This window comes from Salmo trutta, chromosome 26 (genome assembly GCF_901001165.1).
Source record: "Salmo trutta chromosome 26, fSalTru1.1, whole genome shotgun sequence".
Taxonomy (NCBI): Eukaryota; Metazoa; Chordata; class Actinopteri; order Salmoniformes; family Salmonidae; genus Salmo; species Salmo trutta.
The window spans coordinates 40741476-40761161 of record NC_042982.1 but is presented as its reverse complement, the minus strand read 5'-3'; the positions used below and the strand labels follow the sequence as shown (position 1 = coordinate 40761161).

General features: G+C 43.2%; 1 protein-coding gene across 1 annotated transcript in view; it reads right to left on the bottom strand.

Moving 5' to 3' along the window:
- dhx36 (DEAH (Asp-Glu-Ala-His) box polypeptide 36) overlaps positions 1-19686 on the bottom strand; it is a 55235-nt gene that overhangs the window by 11534 nt on the left and 24015 nt on the right. The window contains exons 16-22 of the mRNA XM_029715946.1: positions 15019-15162; positions 14033-14150; positions 3324-3596; positions 3091-3177; positions 2888-2971; positions 2669-2768; positions 2402-2489 (exon numbers count right to left, since the gene is read on the bottom strand). Coding sequence (XP_029571806.1) covers positions 2402-2489; positions 2669-2768; positions 2888-2971; positions 3091-3177; positions 3324-3596; positions 14033-14150; positions 15019-15162 — 894 coding nt within the window. The remainder of the gene's footprint in view (positions 1-2401; positions 2490-2668; positions 2769-2887; positions 2972-3090; positions 3178-3323; positions 3597-14032; positions 14151-15018; positions 15163-19686) is intronic.

Here is a 19686-nt window from a genome sequence, read left to right as displayed (position 1 = left end):
GGTCTGCCATCCATGGTGAGCTGGGGGTGGATCTTCTCAGGTATAAATCAATAGGAAGTTGACAAAGAGTACTTCTCAGGACTGAGTGAATTTCACTTCCTCTGCAGAATCTGGGTTGTCCTCTTGTCATTGCCAGTGTCTGTCTGTACTAGTGCTGAGCGATTAGTGCTTTCGGTTCAGTTTTGGTTTGATGATTATTTTTTTTTTTAAATAACCTCGGTTTTCGATTATTTTATTTTTTACAAACATTAAATGCTTACCGTGTTGTGTCATGCGTAAGAACAGCCCTAGCCGTGGTATATTGGTTATATACAACAGCCCCTAGGGCCGTATTGCTTAATTAACATTACATTTATTCACATTACTTTACTTTAAATAAATATTTCAGCGTTGTGTTTATTACATTCGTTTTATTTGATGGCTTTATTATTTCATTCCAAGTCATCATCTGATCTCTATAGAGCTGCTGCCTATGCTGTCTGACAAAATCACTATTTTTGTTCTTCAATGTAAATAAGGCATTCAGTACTTTTAAGACTGCCGAATACCAACTATCAATCACTTAGATCATGTATTTTCAGGTAGAAATACCTCGAAGAAACAGCTGCTCTCTATATTCCCTCATGATCGCGCACTCTTTTAAAATAAACACAGACTGGACAAGTAGATGTGCAACGGATTATGGTCATTGTAGTTAATTACAATGTGTTATGTGCTAAACTATGTAGAATATTGGCCTGTTGGAAACTACAACTCCCTACTGAATTGCACAGTTCAGGCTGGATTTGATTTATATCTGGAAAAACTGTGCAAAGCGTGCATTGAGCTTACTGATAAAAACAGAACGAAATGCAAATAATTTAACCAAAAAATTGGTTAATTCATCCGCACTTGTCCCCGTTTGCTAAGGGGTGTTATATGTGAGTCCTAATATATATACACACACACACACACACACACACACACACACACACACACACACACGGGGGGAGGGGGCATTATATAGTGGGGAGGGGGGCATTATTTTAAGAATGTGAAATGGCAGAATAATAGTAGAGAGAATGATTTATTTCAGCTTTTATTTCTTTCATCGCATTCCTAGTGGGTCAGAAGTTTACATATACTCAATTAGTATTTGGTAGCACTGCCTTTAAATTGTTTAACTTCAGTCAAACGTTTTGGGTAGCCTTCCACAAGCTTCCCACAATAAGTTGGGTGAATTTTTGAGCCATTCCTCCTGACAGAGCTGGTGTAACTGAGTCAGGTTTGTAGGCCTCTTTGCTTGCACACACTTTTTCAGTTCTGCCCACAAACTTTCTATAGGATTGAGGTGATGGCCACTTCATTACCTTGACTTTGTTGTCCTTAAGCCATTTTGCCACAACTTTGGAAGTATGCTTGAGGTCATTGACCAAGCTTTAACTTCCTGACTGATGTCTTGAGATGTTGCTTCAATATATCCACATCATTTTCTTTCCTCATGATGCAATCTATATTGTGAAGTGCACCAGTCCCTTCTGCACCAAAGCACCCCCACAACATGATGCTGCCACCCCTGTGCTTCACGGTTGGGATGGTGTTCTTCGGCTTGCAAGCATCCCCCTTTTTCCTCCAAACATAACAATGATCATTATGGCCAAAGAGTTTCATCAGACCAGAGGACATTTCTCCAAAAAGTATGATCTTTGTCCCCATGTGCAGTTGCAAACCGTAGTCTGGCATTTTTATGGCGGTTTTGGAGCAGTGGCTTCTTCCTTGCTGAGCGGCCTTTCAGGTTGTCGTTATAGGACTCGTTTTACTGTGGATATAGATATTTTTGTACCCGTTTCCTCCAGCATCTTCACAAGGTCCTTTGCTGTTGTTCTGGGATTGATTTGCACTTTTTGCACCAAAGTACATTCATCTCTAGGAGACAGAACGCGTCTCCTTCCTGAGCGGTATGACGGCTGCGTGGTCCCATGGTGTTTATGCTTGCGTACTATTGTTTGTACAGATGAACGTGGTACCTTCAGGCGTTTGGAAATTGCTCCCAAGGATGAACCAGACTTGTGGAGTTCTAAAATGTTTTTGCTGAGGTCTTGGCCTATCAGAAGCTTCTAAAGCCATGACATTATTTTCAGAAATGTTCTAAGCTGTTTAAAGGCACAGTCAACTTAGTGTATGTTAACTTCTAACCCACTGGAATTGTGATACAGTGAATTATAAGTAAAATAATCTGTAAACAATTGTTGGAAAAATTACTTGTGTCTTTCACAAAGTAGATGTCCTAACTGACTTGTCAAAACTATAGTTTTTTGGAGTGGTTGAAAAACGAGTTTTAATGACTCCATCCTAAGTGTATGTAAACTTCCGACTTCACCTGTATATGTATATATGCTACTGTAGGTCCAGGCTGACTCACGGTCTTTTCTTGCTGCCGCTGGGTTTGATCATGGCCACTTTGGGGTAGAGACCTGCCACTATCACTGCCTTGATCAGCTTCTCATTCTCTGAGGGAGAGAGAGAGAGAGAGAGTGAGACATGGAAGAGAGAGAGAGACATGGAAGAGAGATAGGAGCGAGAGAGACGATTGAGAGAAAAGTGTGAGAGATGGGGAGTAAGACATGGAAAGAGAGAGAGGAGTGATAGAGACTAGCAAATTGTAGAAAAATACATCCAAGCAGTTCACCTGAGTTGATGTTAGAGTCAGGGTCTTTGTGGTTCTTGGTGCTGATGAAGCCAGCCCCAAGCAGGTGCTCAGCAAACTGACCCTTCATGTTGTGCAGCATCTACAGACAGACAGGCAGACACACACAGACAGGTTAGATACTAATCTCAAAATGAAGCCAAGGCTGCATCCCAATAGTGGTTTGAGCATGATATCTGTTTGGTGGACCATGAGAATCACCTGGAGTGTATTGGCTGACAAGAAGTTGTCCCAGCAGAACTCTCGTTCAAACTTGTAGCCACGTCGCTTAGCTTCCTCCCAGCCCTGACAGATTAACACACAGTCAAGTTAGCAATCCTTTAAACAGAATGAACCATTGATAATATTCCATTGAGGAGATGAGAGAGACCTCTAATGATGTAGGAGGGAAAAGAGGATCTTACTGTGAAGGCATAGATGATGGTGAGGTGGTCACTCTTTGAGTCTCTGGACAGAGTTCTTCTCCTAAAGTCTGCCATCTTCTCCTTACCCTGTGAGTGAGTGAGTGAGTGAGTGAGTGAGTGAGTGAGTGAGTGAGTGAGAGAGAGACAGAGAGAGAGAGAGAGAGAGAGAGAGAGATATTTGAGTACCTAAAATGTGTGTGAGTGTGTGTGCCTGCGATCGCACGTATGATTACCATTGGTATGAAGAAGGGGTCCTTGAAGCTGAGAGAGGCGGCGATAGTGAGGACAGGGTCCAGACAGCCCAGCAGAGCTCCAAACAGAATCAGCTTCCCGATGTGAGGCTCTACAGGCAGCCTGGCCAGGTGGAACCCTAACGGGGTCAGAGCCTCTGAGCGGTCCAGAGCATTAAGGTCCATCAGGTGTGTGATGGCCAGAGTGACAGCCTCCTCTGTGGGAGGGTCCAGAGCTTTCCTCAGGAACTCTGCTATTGGACCCAGCTTGAGGATCTAGGAGTGGGGAGAGAGTGTTAGACAAACTACATTAAAAAAAATGGGAAAATTCAACAGCCTGACTTGATCAGAAACAAATGGGAAAGAGAATTGTCTAAACGTTAGATCAGGAAATCCATCTGGACACAAAGAGCAGTGAGTCAACTCTTCACTACCAGATAGACGACAGTCTGCCTGGCTTATTCAACAAGGTTGTACCATGTCACCGTTCCCTTTAGATCCAGTACATTAGTGTGTGTGTGTGTGTGTGTGTGTGTGTGTGTGTGTGTGTGTGTTAGAGCTGGGCAATAAGGACAATTATCCATATAGCAATACATCTCATGAATTGACGTGATAACAATAAATAGATGTTTATAATACCAATGTGCACCACAGTTTATAATTATTCTCCTTTAAACTACTACTACTAAACTCAGCAAAAAACGAAATGTCAATTTGAGCACCCTGTCTTTCAAAGATAATTCGTAAAAATCCAAATAACTTCACAGATCTTCATTGTAAAGTATTTAAACACTGTTTCCCATGCTTGTTCAATGAACCATAAACAATTAATGAACATGCACCTGTGGAACGGTCGTTAAGATGTTAACAGCTTACAGACGGTAGGCAATTAACCTCTCTGGGCTAGGTGGGACGCCCGTGGCGCGTTATTCAAATACCTTAGAAATGCTATTACTTCAATTTCTCAAACATATGACTATTTTACAGCATTTTAAAGACAAGACTCTCGTTAATCTAACCACACTGTCCGATTTCAAAAAGGCTTTACAACGAAAGCAAAACATTAGATTATGTCAGCAGAGTACCCAGCCAGAAATAATCAGACACCCATTTTTCAAGCTAGCATATAATGTCACATAAACCCAAACCACAGCTAAATGCAGCACTAACCTTTGATGATCTTCATCAGATGACAATCTTACGACATTATGTTATACAATACATGCATGTCTGTTCAATCAAGTTCATATTTATATCAAAAACCAGCTTTTTACATTAGCAGGTGACTAGCATGTGACTAGCATTCCCACCGAACACTTCCTGTGAATTTACTAAATTACTCATGATAAACGTTCACAAAAAACATAAATTATTTTAAGAATTATAGATACAGAACTCCTCTATACACTCGATATGTCCGATTTTAAAATAGCTTTTCGGTGAAAGCACATTTTGCAATATTCTAAGTAGATAGCCCGGCATCACAGGGCTAGCTATTTAGACACCCAGCAAGTTTAGCATTCACCAAAGTCAGATTTACTATTAGAAAAGTTTGATTACCTTTGGTGTTCTTTGTCAGAATGCACTCCCAGGACTTCTACTTCAATAACAAATGTTGGTTTGGTCCCAAATAATCCATAGTTATGTTCAAACAGCGGCGTTTTGTTCGTGCGTTCAAGACACTATCCGAAGGGTAAATAAGGGTTACGAGCATTGCGCATTTCGTGACAAAAAAATGTCTAAATATTCCATTACCGTACTTCGAAGCATGTCAACCACTGTTTAAAATCAATTTTGATGCCACTTTTCTCGTAAAAAAGCGATAATATTCCGACCGGCAAAGCCTGTTTACATTCAACGAGAGAAAAAGTAAAAGCATGCTATCCCCTCATGCACGAGCCTCGTCTAATGGCCCTCTGATAGAGCACTTGCCAAACGCGCTAGTGTGTTTCAGCCTGGGCCTTGAATTACGTCATTCAGCTTTTTCCCGGGTTCTGAGAGCCTATGGGAGCCGTAGGAAGTGTCACGTTACAGCAAAGATCCTCAGTCTTCAATAAAAAGAGCCAAGATGAACAGCAACTTGTCAGACAGGCCACTTCCTGGTCAGAATCTTCTCAGGTTTTTGCCTGCCATATGAGTTCTGTTATACTCACAGACACCATTCAAACAGTTTTAGAAACTTTAGGGTGTTTTCTATCCAAAGCCAATAATTATATGCATATTCTAGTTACTGGGCAGGAGTAGTAACCAGATTAAATCGGGTACGTTTTTTATCCGGCCGTGTAAATACTATCCCCAACAGGTTAAGGTCACAGTTATGAAAACTTAGGACACTAAAAAGGCCTTTCTACTGACTCTGAAAAACACCAAAAAGAAAGATGCCCAGGGTCCCTGCTCATCCGCATGAACGTGCTTTAGGCATGCTGCAAAGAGGCATGAGGACTGCAGATGTGGCCAGGGCAATAAATTGAAATGTCCGTACTGTGAGACACCTAAGACGGCGCTACAGGGAGACAGGACGGACAGCTGATCGTCCTCGCAGCGGCAGACCACGTGTAACAACACCTGCACAGGATCGGTACATCCGAACATCACACCTGCGGGACAGCTACAGGATGGCAACAACAACTGCCCAAGTTACACCAGGAACGCACAATCCCTCCATCAGTGCTCAGACTGTCCGCAATAGGCTCAGAGAGGCTGGACTGAGGGCTTGTAGGCCTATTGTAAGGCAGGTCCTCACCAGACATCACTGGCAACAACGTCGCCTATGGGCACAAACCCACTGTCGCTGGACCAGACAGGACTGGCAAAAAGTGCTCTTCACTGACGAGTCGCTGTTTTGTCTCACCAGGGGTGATGGTCGGATTTGCGTTTATCGTCGAAGGAATGAGCGTTACACCGAAGCCTGTACTCTGGAGCGGGATCGATTTGGATGTGGAGGGTCCATCATGGTCTGGGGCGGTGTGTCACAGCATCATCGGACTGAGCTTGTCATTGCAGGCAAGCTCAACGCTGTGCGTTACAGGGAAGACATCCTCCTCCCTCATGTGGTACCCTTCCTGCAGGCTCATCCTGACATGACCCTCCAGCATGACAATGCCACCAGCCATACTGCTCGTTCTGTGCGTGATTTCCTGCAAGACAGGAATGTCAGTGTTCTGTCATGGTCAGCGAAGAGCCCGGATCTCAATCCCATTGAGCATGTCTGGGACCTGTTGGATCGGAGGGTGAGGGCTAGGGCCATTCCCCCCCCAGAAGTGTCCGGGAACTTGCAGGTGCCTTGGTGGAAGAGTGGGGTAACATCTCACAGAAAGAACTGGCAAATCTGTTGCAGTCCATGAGGTGGAGATGCACTGCAGTACTTAATGCAGCTGGTGGCCACACCAGATACTGACTGTTACTTTTGATTTTGCCCCCCCTTTGTTCAGGGACACATTATTCCATTTCTGTTAATCACATGTCTGTGGAACTTGTTCAGTTTATGTCTCAGTTGTTGAATCTTGTTATGTTCATACAAATATTTACACATGTTAAGTTTGCTGAAAATAAAACGCATTTGACCGTGAGAGGACGTTTCTTTTTTTGCTGAGTTTAGTTTGATGGTTGTAGCCATCAATTGTCCCAAAAACAAATCAGCCATATTAAAACACACTTATTTCACTTCAAACTTTCAAACACATTTCTCTAGTATAGGCTACTTATCATAATGTACAATATCAACAAAATGCCTGCAATAGTGATCGGTATGGTCGGTGTCGATAATTTAAGTTTATCGTCCCAGTTCTAGTGTGTGTGCGCTGAGGTCAGTCATTCTCCCTCTAAAAAGGTGTGATTAGTACATTAGACACCAACACACTGATTAACACACGTTATCCCATTAGGGGAATGGGAGACCAGCCATTACAACACCATCTATGTCTATATGTTCTCTAACACCAGGATGGAATGGGAGACCAGCCATTACAACACTGTCTATATGTTCTCTAACACCAGGATGGAATGGGAGACCAGCCATTACAACACCGTCTATATGTTCTCTAATACCAGCCATTACAACACTGTCTTTATGTTCTCTAACACCAGGATGGAATGGGAGACCAGCCATTACAACACCATCTCTGTCTATATGTTCTCTAACACCAGGATGGAATGGGAGACCAGCCATTTCCAACACCATCTCTGTCTATATGTTCTCTAACACCAGGATGGAATGGGAAACCAGCCATTACAACACTGTCTATATGTTCTCTAACCAGGATGGAATGGGAGACCAGCCATTACAACACTGTCTATATGTTCTCTAACACCAGGATGGAATGGGTGACCAGCCATTACAACACTGTCTATATGTTCTCTAACACCAGGATGGAATGGGAGACCAGCCATTACAACACTGTCTATATGTTCTCTAACACCAGGATGGAATGGGACACCAGCCATTACAACACTGTCTATATGTTCTCTAATACCAGCCATTACAACACTGTCTTTATGTTCTCTAACACCAGGATGGAATGGGAGACCAGCCATTACAACACTGTCTATATGTTCTCTAACACCAGGATGGAATGGGACACCAGCCATTACAACACTGTCTATATGTTCTCTAACACCAGGATGGAATGGGAGACCAGCCATTACAACACTGTCTATATGTTCTCTAACACCAGGATGGAATGGGAGACCAGCCATTACAACACTGTCTGTATGTTCTCTAACACCAGGATGGAATGGGAGACCAGCCGTTACAACACTGTCTATATGTTCTCTAACACCAGGATGGAATGGGAGACCAGCCATTACAACACTGTCTATATGTTCTCTAACCAGGATGGAATGGGAGACCAGCCATTACAACACTGTCTATATGTTCTCTAACACCAGGATGGAATGGGAGACCAGCCATTACAACACTGTCTGTATGTTCTCTAACACCAGGATGGAATGGGAGACCAGCCATTACAACACCATCTCTGTCTATATGTTCTCTAACACAAGGATGGAATGGGAGACCAGCCATTACAACACTGTCTATATGTTCTCTAACACCAGGATGGAATGGGAGACCAGCCATTACAACACTGTCTGTATGTTCTCTAACACCAGGATGGAATGGGAGACCAGCCATTACAACACTGTCTATATGTTCTCTAACACCAGCCATTACAACACCGTCTGTATGTTCTCTAACACCAGGATGGAATGGGAGACCAGCCATTACAACACCATCTCTGTCTATATGTTCTCTAACACCAGGATGGAATGGGAGACCAGCCATTACAACACCATCTCTGTCTATATGTTCTCTAACACCAGCCATTACAACACCGTCTGTATGTTCTCTAACACCAGGATGGAATGGGAGACCAGCCATTACAACACTGTCTATATGTTCTCTAACACCAGGATGGAATGGGAGACCAGCCATTACAACACTGTCTATATGTTCTCTAACCAGGATGGAATGGGAGACCAGCCATTACAACACTGTCTATATGTTCTCTAACACCAGGATGGAATGGGAGACCAGCCATTACAACACTGTCTGTATGTTCTCTAACACCAGGATGGAATGGGAGACCAGCCATTACAACACTGTCTATATGTTCTCTAACACCAGGATGGAATGGGAGACCAGCCATTACAACACTGTCTATATGTTCTCTAACACCGGGATGGAATGGGAGACCAGCCATTACAACACTGTCTATATGTTCTCTAACACCAGGATGGAATGGGAGACCAGCCATTACAACACCATCTCTGTCTATATGTTCTCTAACACCAGGATGGAATGGGAGACCAGCCATTACAACACCGTCTGTATGTTCTCTAACACCAGGATGGAATGGGAGACCAGCCATTACAACACTGTCTATATGTTCTCTAACACCAGGATGGAATGGGAGACCAGCCGTTACAACACTGTCTGTATGTTCTCTAACACCAGGATGGAATGGGAGACCAGCCATTACAACACCATCTCTGTCTATATGTTCTCTAACACCAGGATGGAATGGGAGACCAGCCATTACAACACTGTCTATATGTTCTCTAACACCAGGATGGAATGGGAGACCAGCCATTACAACACTGTCTGTATGTTCTCTAACACCAGGATGGAATGGGAGACCAGCCATTACAACACTGTCTATATGTTCTCTAACACCAGCCATTACAACACCGTCTGTATGTTCTCTAACACCAGGATGGAATGGGTGGGAGTGAGAGGGAAGCACTGTGTATTGACAGAGAGACCAACAGATGTAGAGTATGTTTGTGTGTAATAGCGTTTCAAAGGAATCAGCAAGAGAGTGAGTGAATGAGTGAGTCAGTGAGTGAGAGAGAGCCAGATTGTATTAGCGCTTGTAAGGGAACATGAGTCGCCATAACCCCCCCCCCCCCACACACACACAGCGCAGAATAGATAGCAGCAATTCTGGCATATTTTTTTTCATGCTAATCTTAACTTTTTTTGTACATAATGTATAATGTCTCCACCATAATTTTATATGACCAAAATCAAATCAAAGTTTATTTGTCACGTGTGCCGAATACAACCTTACAGTGAAATGCTTACTTGCTTAGTGCGGGGGAAAAAAGGTATGCGTGTGTGTGTGTGTGTGTGTGTGTGTGTGTGTGTGTGTAGGTAAGTAAAGAAATAAAACAACAGTAAAAAGACATTTGAAAATAAGAGTAGCAAGGCTATATACAGTGGGGGAAAAAAGTATTTGATCCCCTGCTGATTTTGTACGTTTGCCCACTTACAAAGAAATGGTCAGTCTATAATTTTAATGGTAGGTTTATTTGAACAGTGAGAGACAGAATAACAACAAAAAAAATCAAGAAAAACCCATATAAAAAATGTTATAAAATTATTTGCATTTTAATGAGGGAAATAAGTATTCGACCCCTCTGCAAAACATGACTTAGTACTTGGTGGCAAAACCCTTGTTGGCAATCAGAGGTCAGACGTTTCTTGTAGTTGGCCACCAGGTTTGCACACATCTCAGGAGGGATTTTGTCCCACTCCTTTTGCAGATCTTCTCCAAGGCATTAAGGTTTCGAGGCTGACGTTTGGCAACTCAAACCTTCAGCTCCCTCCACAGATTTTCTATGGGATTAAGGTCTGGAGACTGGCTAGGCCACTCCAGGACCTTAATGTGCTTCTTCTTGAGCCACTCCTTTGTTGCCTTGGCCGTGTGTTTTGGGTCATTGTCATGCTGGAATACCCATCCACGACCCATTTTCAATGCCCTGGCTGAGGGAAGGAGGTTCTCATCCAAGATTTGACGGTACATGGCCCCGTCAAATGATGCGGTGAAGTTGTCCTGTCCCCTTAGCAGAAAAACACCCCCAAAGCATAATGTTTCCACCTCCATGTTTGACGGTGGAGATGGTGTTCTTGGGGTCATAGGCAGCATTCCTCCTCCTACAAACACGGCGAGTTGAGTTGATGCCAAAGAGCTCCATTTTGGTCTCATTTGACCACAACACTTTCACCCAGTTGTCCTCTGAATCATTCAGATGTTCATTGGCAAACTTCAGACAGGCATGTATATGTGCTTTCTTGAGCAGGGGGACCTTGCGGGCGCTGCAGGATTTCAGTCCTTCACGGCATAGTGTGTTACCAATTGTTTTCTTGGTGACTATGGTCCCAGCTGCCTTGAGATCATTGACAAGATCCTCCTGTGTAGTTCTGGGCTGATTCCTCACCGTTCTCATGATCATTGCAACTCCACGAGGTGAGATCTTGCATGGTGCCCCAGGCCAAGGGAGATTGACAGTTCTTTTGTGTTTCTTCCATTTGCGAATAATCGCACCAAATGTTGTCACCTTCTCACCAAGTTGCTTGGCGATGGTCTTGTAGCCCATTCCAGCCTTGTGTAGGTCTACAATCTTGTCCCTGACATCCTTGGAGAGCTCTTTGGTCTTGGCCATGGTGGAGAGTTTGGAATCTGATTGATTGCTTCTGTGGACAGGTGTCTTTTATACAGGTAACAAACTGAGATTAGGAGCACTCCCTTTAAGAGTGTGCTCCTAATCTCAGCTCGTTACCTGTATAAAAGACACCTGGGAGCCAGAAATCTTTCTGATTGAGAGGGGGTCAAATACTTATTTCCCTCATTAAAATGCAAATCAATTTATAACATTTTTGACATGTGTTTTTCTGGATTTTTTTGTTGTTATTCTGTCTCTTACTGTTCAAATAAACCTACCATTAAAATTATAAACTGATCATTTCTTTGTCAGTGGGCAAACGTACAAAATCAGCAGGGGATCAAATACTTTTTTCCCCCACTGTACAGACACCGGTTCGTCAGGCTTATTGAGGTAGTATGTACATGTAGGTATGGTTAAAGTGACTATGCATATATATGATGAACAGAGAGTAGCAGTAGCGTAAAAAGAGGGGTTGGCGGGTGGTGGGACACAATGCAGATAGCCCAGTTAGCCAATATGCGGGAGCACTGGTTGGTCGGGCCAATTGAGGTAGTATGTACATGAACATATAGTTAAAGTGACTATGCATATAAGAAAAACAGAGAGTAGCAGCAGCGTAAAAGAGGGGTTGGGGGGGTGGGGCACACAATGCAAATAGTCCAGGTAACCATTTGGTTACCTGTTCAGGAGTCTTATGGCTTGGGGGTAAAAACTGTTGAGAAGCCTTTTTGTCCTAGACTTGGCACTCTGGTACCGTTTGCCATGTGGTAGTAGAGAGAACAGTCTATGACTGGGGTGGCTGGGATCTCTGACCATTTTTAGGGCCTTCCTCTGACACCGCCTGGTGTAGACGTCCTGGATGGCAGGCAGCTTTGCCCCAGTGATGTACTGGGCCGTACGCACTACCCTCTGAAGTGCCTTGCGGTCGGAGGCCGAGCAATTGCCGTACCAGGCAGTGATGCAACCGGTCAGGATGCTCTCGATGTTGCAGCTGTAGAACCTTTTGAGGATCTCAGGACCCATGCCAATTCTTTTTAGTTTCCTGAGGAGGAATAGGCTTTGTCGTGCCCTCTTTACGACTGTCTTGGTGTGTTTGGACCATTCTAGTTTGTTGTTGATGTGGACACCAAGGAACTTGAAGCTTTCATCAGCTTCTGGACATCAGAACAGCGATCACTAACCTTGATATGGATGGAAATGTGTACTTCAACGACAAAAAAGACCACCATTAACATATTTTCTATTGACAAACGTGCAGTCACTGGAGAATAAACTGGATGGGCTCCGTTCGAGACCATCCTATCAACGGGACCTGAAGAACATTAATATCCTGTTTCTCAGAGTTGTGGCTGAACAAGGATATGGATGTTATACATCTCTCTGGTTTTTCTATGCATCGTCAAGACCGGGCGGCAGACTCGGGTAAGACGAAGGGAATGTCTCTTTGTTAACAACAGCTGGTGCGCAATCTCTAATGTTAAGAAAGTCTCAAGTTTTTTACTCGCCTGAGTTAGAATAGCTCATGACAAGCTGCAGACTATAATATTTACCAAGAGAGTTTATCTATATTTTTCATGGCTGTCCATTTACCACCACAAACCTTTGCTGGCACTATGACCGCACTCAACGAACTGTATAGTGCCATAAGCAAAGAAGAAAACGCACATTCAGATGCGCCGTTTCTCGTGGTTGGTGATTTTAATGCAGGGCAAATGAAATCCTTTTTACCAGCATGTCACCTGTGCAGCTAGAGGTGACAAAACTCTAGATCACCTTTACTCCACACACAGAGACGCACACAGGACCTCCCTCACCCTGCCTTTGGCAAATCACTTGTACAAATGTATTACAATTGAAAATCTGAACATGTTCAACTTTGACAAAAGACATTTCAAATTTTCAATTTTAATACATTGCCATAACCCCTTTTTTATGACAAGCCTAAATAAATAAGTTCAGGAGTAAACATGTTAACAAGTCACAAAAGTTGCATGGACTCACTCTGTGTAAAATAATAGTGTTTAACATGACTTTTGAATGACTAGTTCATCTCTGTACCCCACACATACATATAATTGTAATGTCACATCAGTTGAGCATTGAATTTCAAACACGGATTCAAAAACAAAAGACCAGAGAGGTTTTTCAACGCCTTGTAAAGAAAAGCACCTATTGGTAGATGGGTAGAAAATAAAATAAAAGCAGACATTGAATATCCCTTTGAGCATGGTGAAGTTTTGAATTACACTTTGGATGGTGTATCAGTATATAGCCAATGTTATTTTCTACTTCCTGTATATAGCCAATGTTATTTTCTACTTCCTGTATATAGCCAATGTTATTTTCTACTTCCTGTATATAGCCAATGTTATTTTCTACTTCCTGTATATAGCCATGTTATTTTCTACTTCCTGTATATAAGCCAATGTTATTTTCTACTTCCTGTATATAAGCCAATGTTATTTTCTACTTCCTGTATATAGCCAATGTTATTTTCTACTTCCTGTATATAGCCAATGTTATTTTCTACTTCCTGTATATAGCCAATGTTATTTTCTACTTCCTGTATATAAGCCATGTTATCTTTACTATTCTTATTCACTGGGTATTTATTCCTTGCATCACTATTTCTATCTGTATCTTTAACGCTGCACTGATGGAAAAGGACCAGTAAGCATTTCACTGTTAAGTCTACACCTGTTGTTTACCAAGCATGTGACAAATAATACTGTAGTTGACAGTCACACCAGAGATCCACACGTTACCTTGATCTGCAGACACAGTTCCTCCAGTGGCGTGCGCATGATCTCAGGTAGCTGGTAGGCATCCAGAAGACTGGCCCTCAGGCCATTATACAGGTGATAACACTTCCCTGGACACACCCTGCCAGCGTGCGTAAACACACACACACACACACACACACACACACACACACACACACACACACACACACACACACACACACACACACACACACACACACACAAAATTAGCTAATGTGATTATTCTGACAGTGTTACTTAGCCCGAATGACAGAGCGTTGAATTAAAGTGTTAGTGGCTAATTGGGCCTTGGGCAGAGTCACACTGTAGCTGCCACAACTAGACCAGACTAGTGGAGCACTAACTGTGTCCTGGCTCAGTCTGAATACACAATATAGCTGTCACAACTAGACCAGACTAGTGGAGCACTAACTGTGTCCTGGAGAGAGGGAGAGAGACTGAAGAGAGGGGGAGAGACTGAAGAGAGGGAGAGAGACTAAGAAGAGAGGGAGAGAGACTAAGAAGAGAGGGAGAGAGACTGAAGAGAGACTAAGAAGAGAGGGAGAGAGACTAAGAAGAGAGGGAGAGAGACTGAAGAGAGGGGGAGAGACTGAAGAGAGGGAGAGAGACTGAAGAGAGGGGGAGAGACTAAGAAGAGAGGGGGAGAGACTAAGAAGAGAGGGAGAGAGACTAAGAAGAGAGGGGGAGAGACTAAGAAGAGAGGGAGAGAGACTAAGAAGAGAGGGGGAGAGACTAAGAAGAGAGGGAGAGAGACTAGGAAGAGAGGGAGAGAGACTGAAGAGAGGGAGAGAGACTAAGAAGAGAGGGAGAGAAACTAAGAAGAGAGGGGGAGAGACTGAAGAGAGGGGGAGAGACTGAAGAGAGGGAGAGAGACTAAGAATAGAGGGAGAGAAACTAAGAAGAGAGGGAGAGAAACTAAGAAGAGAGGGGGAGAGCCTGAAGAGAGGGAGAGAGACACCCAGACTGACCTGCCGGCGCGTCCTCTTCTCTGTTTGGCATTGGCCAGGCTGACCCACTCTGCAGTCATAGTGCTGATGTTGTTCTGAGTGTCAAAGTGAGTCTCCTTAATCTTTCCCCCATCTATCACAAACACCACATCATCTATGGTAATACTGAGAGAGAGAGAGAGAGAGAGAGAGAGAGAGAGAGAGAGAGAAAGGGTGTGGAGGGGACTTTATTAAGACAGCCAAGTAATCCAAGGCAGCTTGATGACACCGATGAGTCTACACTTTGAAAAGTAAATCAAAACTCCACGCATACACACTCATTTGCTGCCTCTCTAACTCTCTTTGAAACACATGTATAAATAAATACGGTGTCTAAATGTATCCTACTGTTGAGAGAGCAGCAGTAGTGAGGTCAGTAGTTTGTCTCGTCTGTTCAGTCGGTTCTTGAATTCATTAAAAGTGAATTTATTAAACAGGCTGTCGCACTGGCTCAGGATGAGCATTTGAAATGTTTTGACTGTTCGAGTTCTCATTTGAGCACTCAAATGAAAAAAACTAAAAACATATATATATTTAGAAGCCAAGGCCCGCACTGGAAATAAATGTGTGCATTTATCTATATACCAACTGTGCACAACAATGCCTAATTTATCATAACCATTACAGATAACAAATCATAAATAGCCCCATATACTGTATATTCTATATAATGTTTTCTTTTTTAAGATGAATTAATTGAAACCACTACATCAACTGATTACATTATCTTATATTGTGAAACCAAATCTTTCTGAAAAGGCAGTAACCTCAGCAGTGGTGCTTGTAGAAGAAGCCTATGGCTGTGTAATGGTATAGCCTTGTTTTCTTCATTTAGCAGACAAAATACTGCTATTTTGCGAGCTCTTATCGCGGTCAAGACAGCTATTTTATAGTAAAAAAAAAAACAGGACGTAATATAACAGAATATTTTTCAAATAAAAAAAAAAAGCTGGTGAGTGCGAATTGATGCACATTTCACATCTTTAAAATAGTTGTTCACAAAGAGTGATGATTTGAAACCGGTTTCAATTTGGACAGCTGAAATAAATACAAACCAAAATAGGTGTTCTTTTCGAAATACAGATGTTCAAATTAGTTTTTTCTGCTTGGTCTTTGGAATATTCTAAATTGTTTAACATTTACACATTGAACACTGCATGGATTCCAGCCACAACATTAGTTTGGTGAGTAAGCCTATGTTCAAATGGTTATGATGAAAACATGCTCTTTGATTTTATCAAACTAATGTTTTTGCATATTTTCATTGTGGAACCTGATTCAACTTAATTTTATTGGAATGACGTGGAAACAACGTTGATTCACCCATTGACTGACCTTCATGTCTTAAAGTAATGATGAACTGTCGTTTCTCTTTGCTTATTTGAGCTGTTCTTGCCATAATATGGACTTGGTCTTTTATCAAATAGGGCTATCTTCTGTATACCACCCCTACCTTGTCACAACACAACTGATTGGCTCAAACGTATTAAGAAGGAAATAAATGTATTTTATTAATTTATTTCAACTTTATTTAACCAGGTAGGCTAGTTGAGAAGAAGTTCTCATTTGCAACTGCGACCTGGCCAAGATAAAGCATAGCAATTCGACACATACAACAACACAGTTACACATTGAATAAACAAAACATACAGTCAATAATACAGTAGAACAAAAGAAAACAAAAAGTCTATATACAGTGAGTGCAAATGAGGTAAGTTAAGGCAATAAATAGGCCATGGTGGCGAAGTAATTACAATAAAGCAAGTAAACACTGGAATGGTAGATGTGCAGAAGATGAATGTGCAAGTAGAGATACTGGGGTGCAAAGGAGCAAGATAAATAAATAATTACAGTATGGGGATGAGGTAGATAGATGGGCTGTTTACAGATGGGCTATGTACAGGTGCAGTGATCTGTGAGCTGCTCTGACAGCTGGTGCTTTAAGTTAGTGAGGGAGATATGAGTCTCCAGCTTCAGAGATTTTTGCAGTTCGTTCCAGTCATTGGCAGCAGAGAACTGTAAGGAAAGACGACAAAAGGAGGAATTGGCTTTGGGGGTGACCAGTGAGATATACCTGCTGGAGCGTGTGCTACGAGTGGGTGCTGCTATGGTGACCAGTGAGCTGAGATAAGGCGGGGCTTTACCTAGCAGAGACTTGTAGATAACCTGTAGCCAGTGGGTTTGGCGATGAGTATGAAGCGAGGGCCAACCAACGAGAGCGTACAGGTCGCAGTGGTGGGTAGTGTATGGGGCTTTGGTGACAAAACGGATGGCACTGTGATAGACTGCATCCAATTTGTTGAGTAAAGTGTTGGAGGCTATTTTATAGATGACATCACCGAAGTCGAGGATCGGTAGGATGGTCAGTTTTACGAGGGTATGTTTGGCAGCATGAGTGAAGGATGCTTTGTTGCGATATAGGAAGCCGATTCTAGATTTCATTTTGGATTGGAAATGCTTAATGTGAGTCTGGAAGGAGAGTTTACAGTCTAACCAGACACCCAGGTATTTGTAGTTGTCCACGTATTCTAAGTCAGAGCCGTCCAGAGTAGTGATGCTGGATGGGCGGGCAGGTGCAGGCAGCGATCAGTTGAATAGCATGCATTTAGTTTTACTTGCGTTTAAAAGCAATTGGAGGCCACAGAAGGAGAGTTGTATGGCATTGAAGCTCATCTGGAGGTTAGTTAACACAGTGTCCAAAGAGGGGCCAGAAGTATACAGAATGGTGTCGTCTGCGTAGAGGTGGATCAGAGAATCACCAGCAGCAAGAGCGACATCATTGATTCCACAAATTCCAAATTCACAAATTAACAAGGCACACCTGTTAATTGAAATGTATTCCAGGTGACTACCTCATGAAGCCGGTTGAGAGAATGCCAAGAGTGTGCAAAGCTGTCATCAAGGCAAAGGGTGGCTACTTTGAAGAATTTAAATATAAAATATATTTTAATTTGTTTAACACTGTTTTGGTTACTACATGATTCCATATGTGTTATTTAATAGTTTTGATGTCTTCACTATTATTCTACAATGTAGAAAATAGTAAAAATAAAGAAAAACCCTTGAATGAGTAGGTGTGTCCAGTATATATACTGCTCAAAAAAATAAAGGGAACACTTATACTACACATCCTAGATCTGAATGAAAGAAATAATCTTATTAAATACTTTTTTCTTTACATAGTTGAATGTGCTGACAGCAAAATCACACAAAAATAATCAATGGAAATCCAATTTATCAACCCATGGAGGTCTGGATTTGGAGTCACACTCAAAATTAAAGTGGGAAACCACACTACAGGCTGATCCAACTTTGATGTAATGTCCTTAAAACAAGTCAAAATGAGGCTCAGTAGTGTGTGTGGCCTCCACGTGCCTGTATGACCTCCCTACAATGCCTGGGCATGCTCCTGATGAGGTGGCAGATGGTCTCCTGAGGGATCTCCTCCCAGACCTGGACTAAAGCATCCGCCAACTCCTGGACAGTCTGTGGTGCAACGTGGCGTTGGTGGATGGAGCGAGACATGATGTCCCAGATGTGCTCAATTGGATTCAGGTCTGGGGAACGGGCGGGCCAGTCCATAGCATCAATGCCTTCCTGTTGCAGGAACTGCTGACACACTCCAGCCACATGAGGTCTAGCATTGTCTTGCATTAGGAGGAACCCAGGGCCAACCGCACCAGCATATGGTCTCACAAGGGGTCTGAGGATCTCATCTCGGTACCTAATGGCAGTCAGGCTACCTCTGGCGAGCACATGGAGGGCTGTGCGGCCCCCCAAAGAAATGCCACCACACACCATGACTGACCCACCGCCAAACCGGTCATGCTGGAGGATGTTGCAGGCAGCAGAACATTCTCCACGGTGTCTCCAGACTCTGTCACGTCTGTCACGTGCTCAGTGTGAACCTGCTTTCATCTGTGAAGAGCACAGGGCGCCAGTGGCAAATTTACCAATCTTGGTGTTCTCTGGCAAATGCCAAACGTCCTGCACGGTGTTGGGCTGTAAGCACAACCCCCACCTGTGGACGTCGGGCCCTCATACCACCCTCATGGTGTCTGTTTCTGACCGTTTGAGCAGACACATGCACATTTGTGGCCTGCTGGAGGTCATTTTGCAGGGCTCTGGCAGTGCTTCTCCTGCTCCTCCTTGCACAAAGGCGGAGGTAGCGGTCCTGCTGCTGGGTTGTTGCCCTCCTACGGCCTCCTCCACGTCTCCTGATGTACTGGCCTGTCTCCTGGTAGCGCCTCCATGCTCTGGACACTACGCTGACAGACACAGCAAACCTTCTTGCCACAGCTCGCATTGATGTGCCATCCTGGATGAGCTGCACTACCTGAGCCACTTGTGTGGGTTGTAGACTCCGTCTCATGCTACCACTAGAGTGAAAGCACCACCAGCATTCAAAAGTGACCAAAACATCAGCCAGGAAGCATAGGAACTGAGAAGTGGTCTGTGGTCCCCACCTGCAGAACCACTCCTTTATTGGGGTGTCTTGCTAATTGCCTATAATTTCCACCTGTTGTTTATTCCATTTGCACAACAGCATGTGAAATTTATTGTCAATCAGTGTTGCTTCCTAACTGGACAGTTTGGTTTCACAGAAGTGTGATTGACTTGGAGTTACATTGTGTTGTTTAAGTGTTCCCT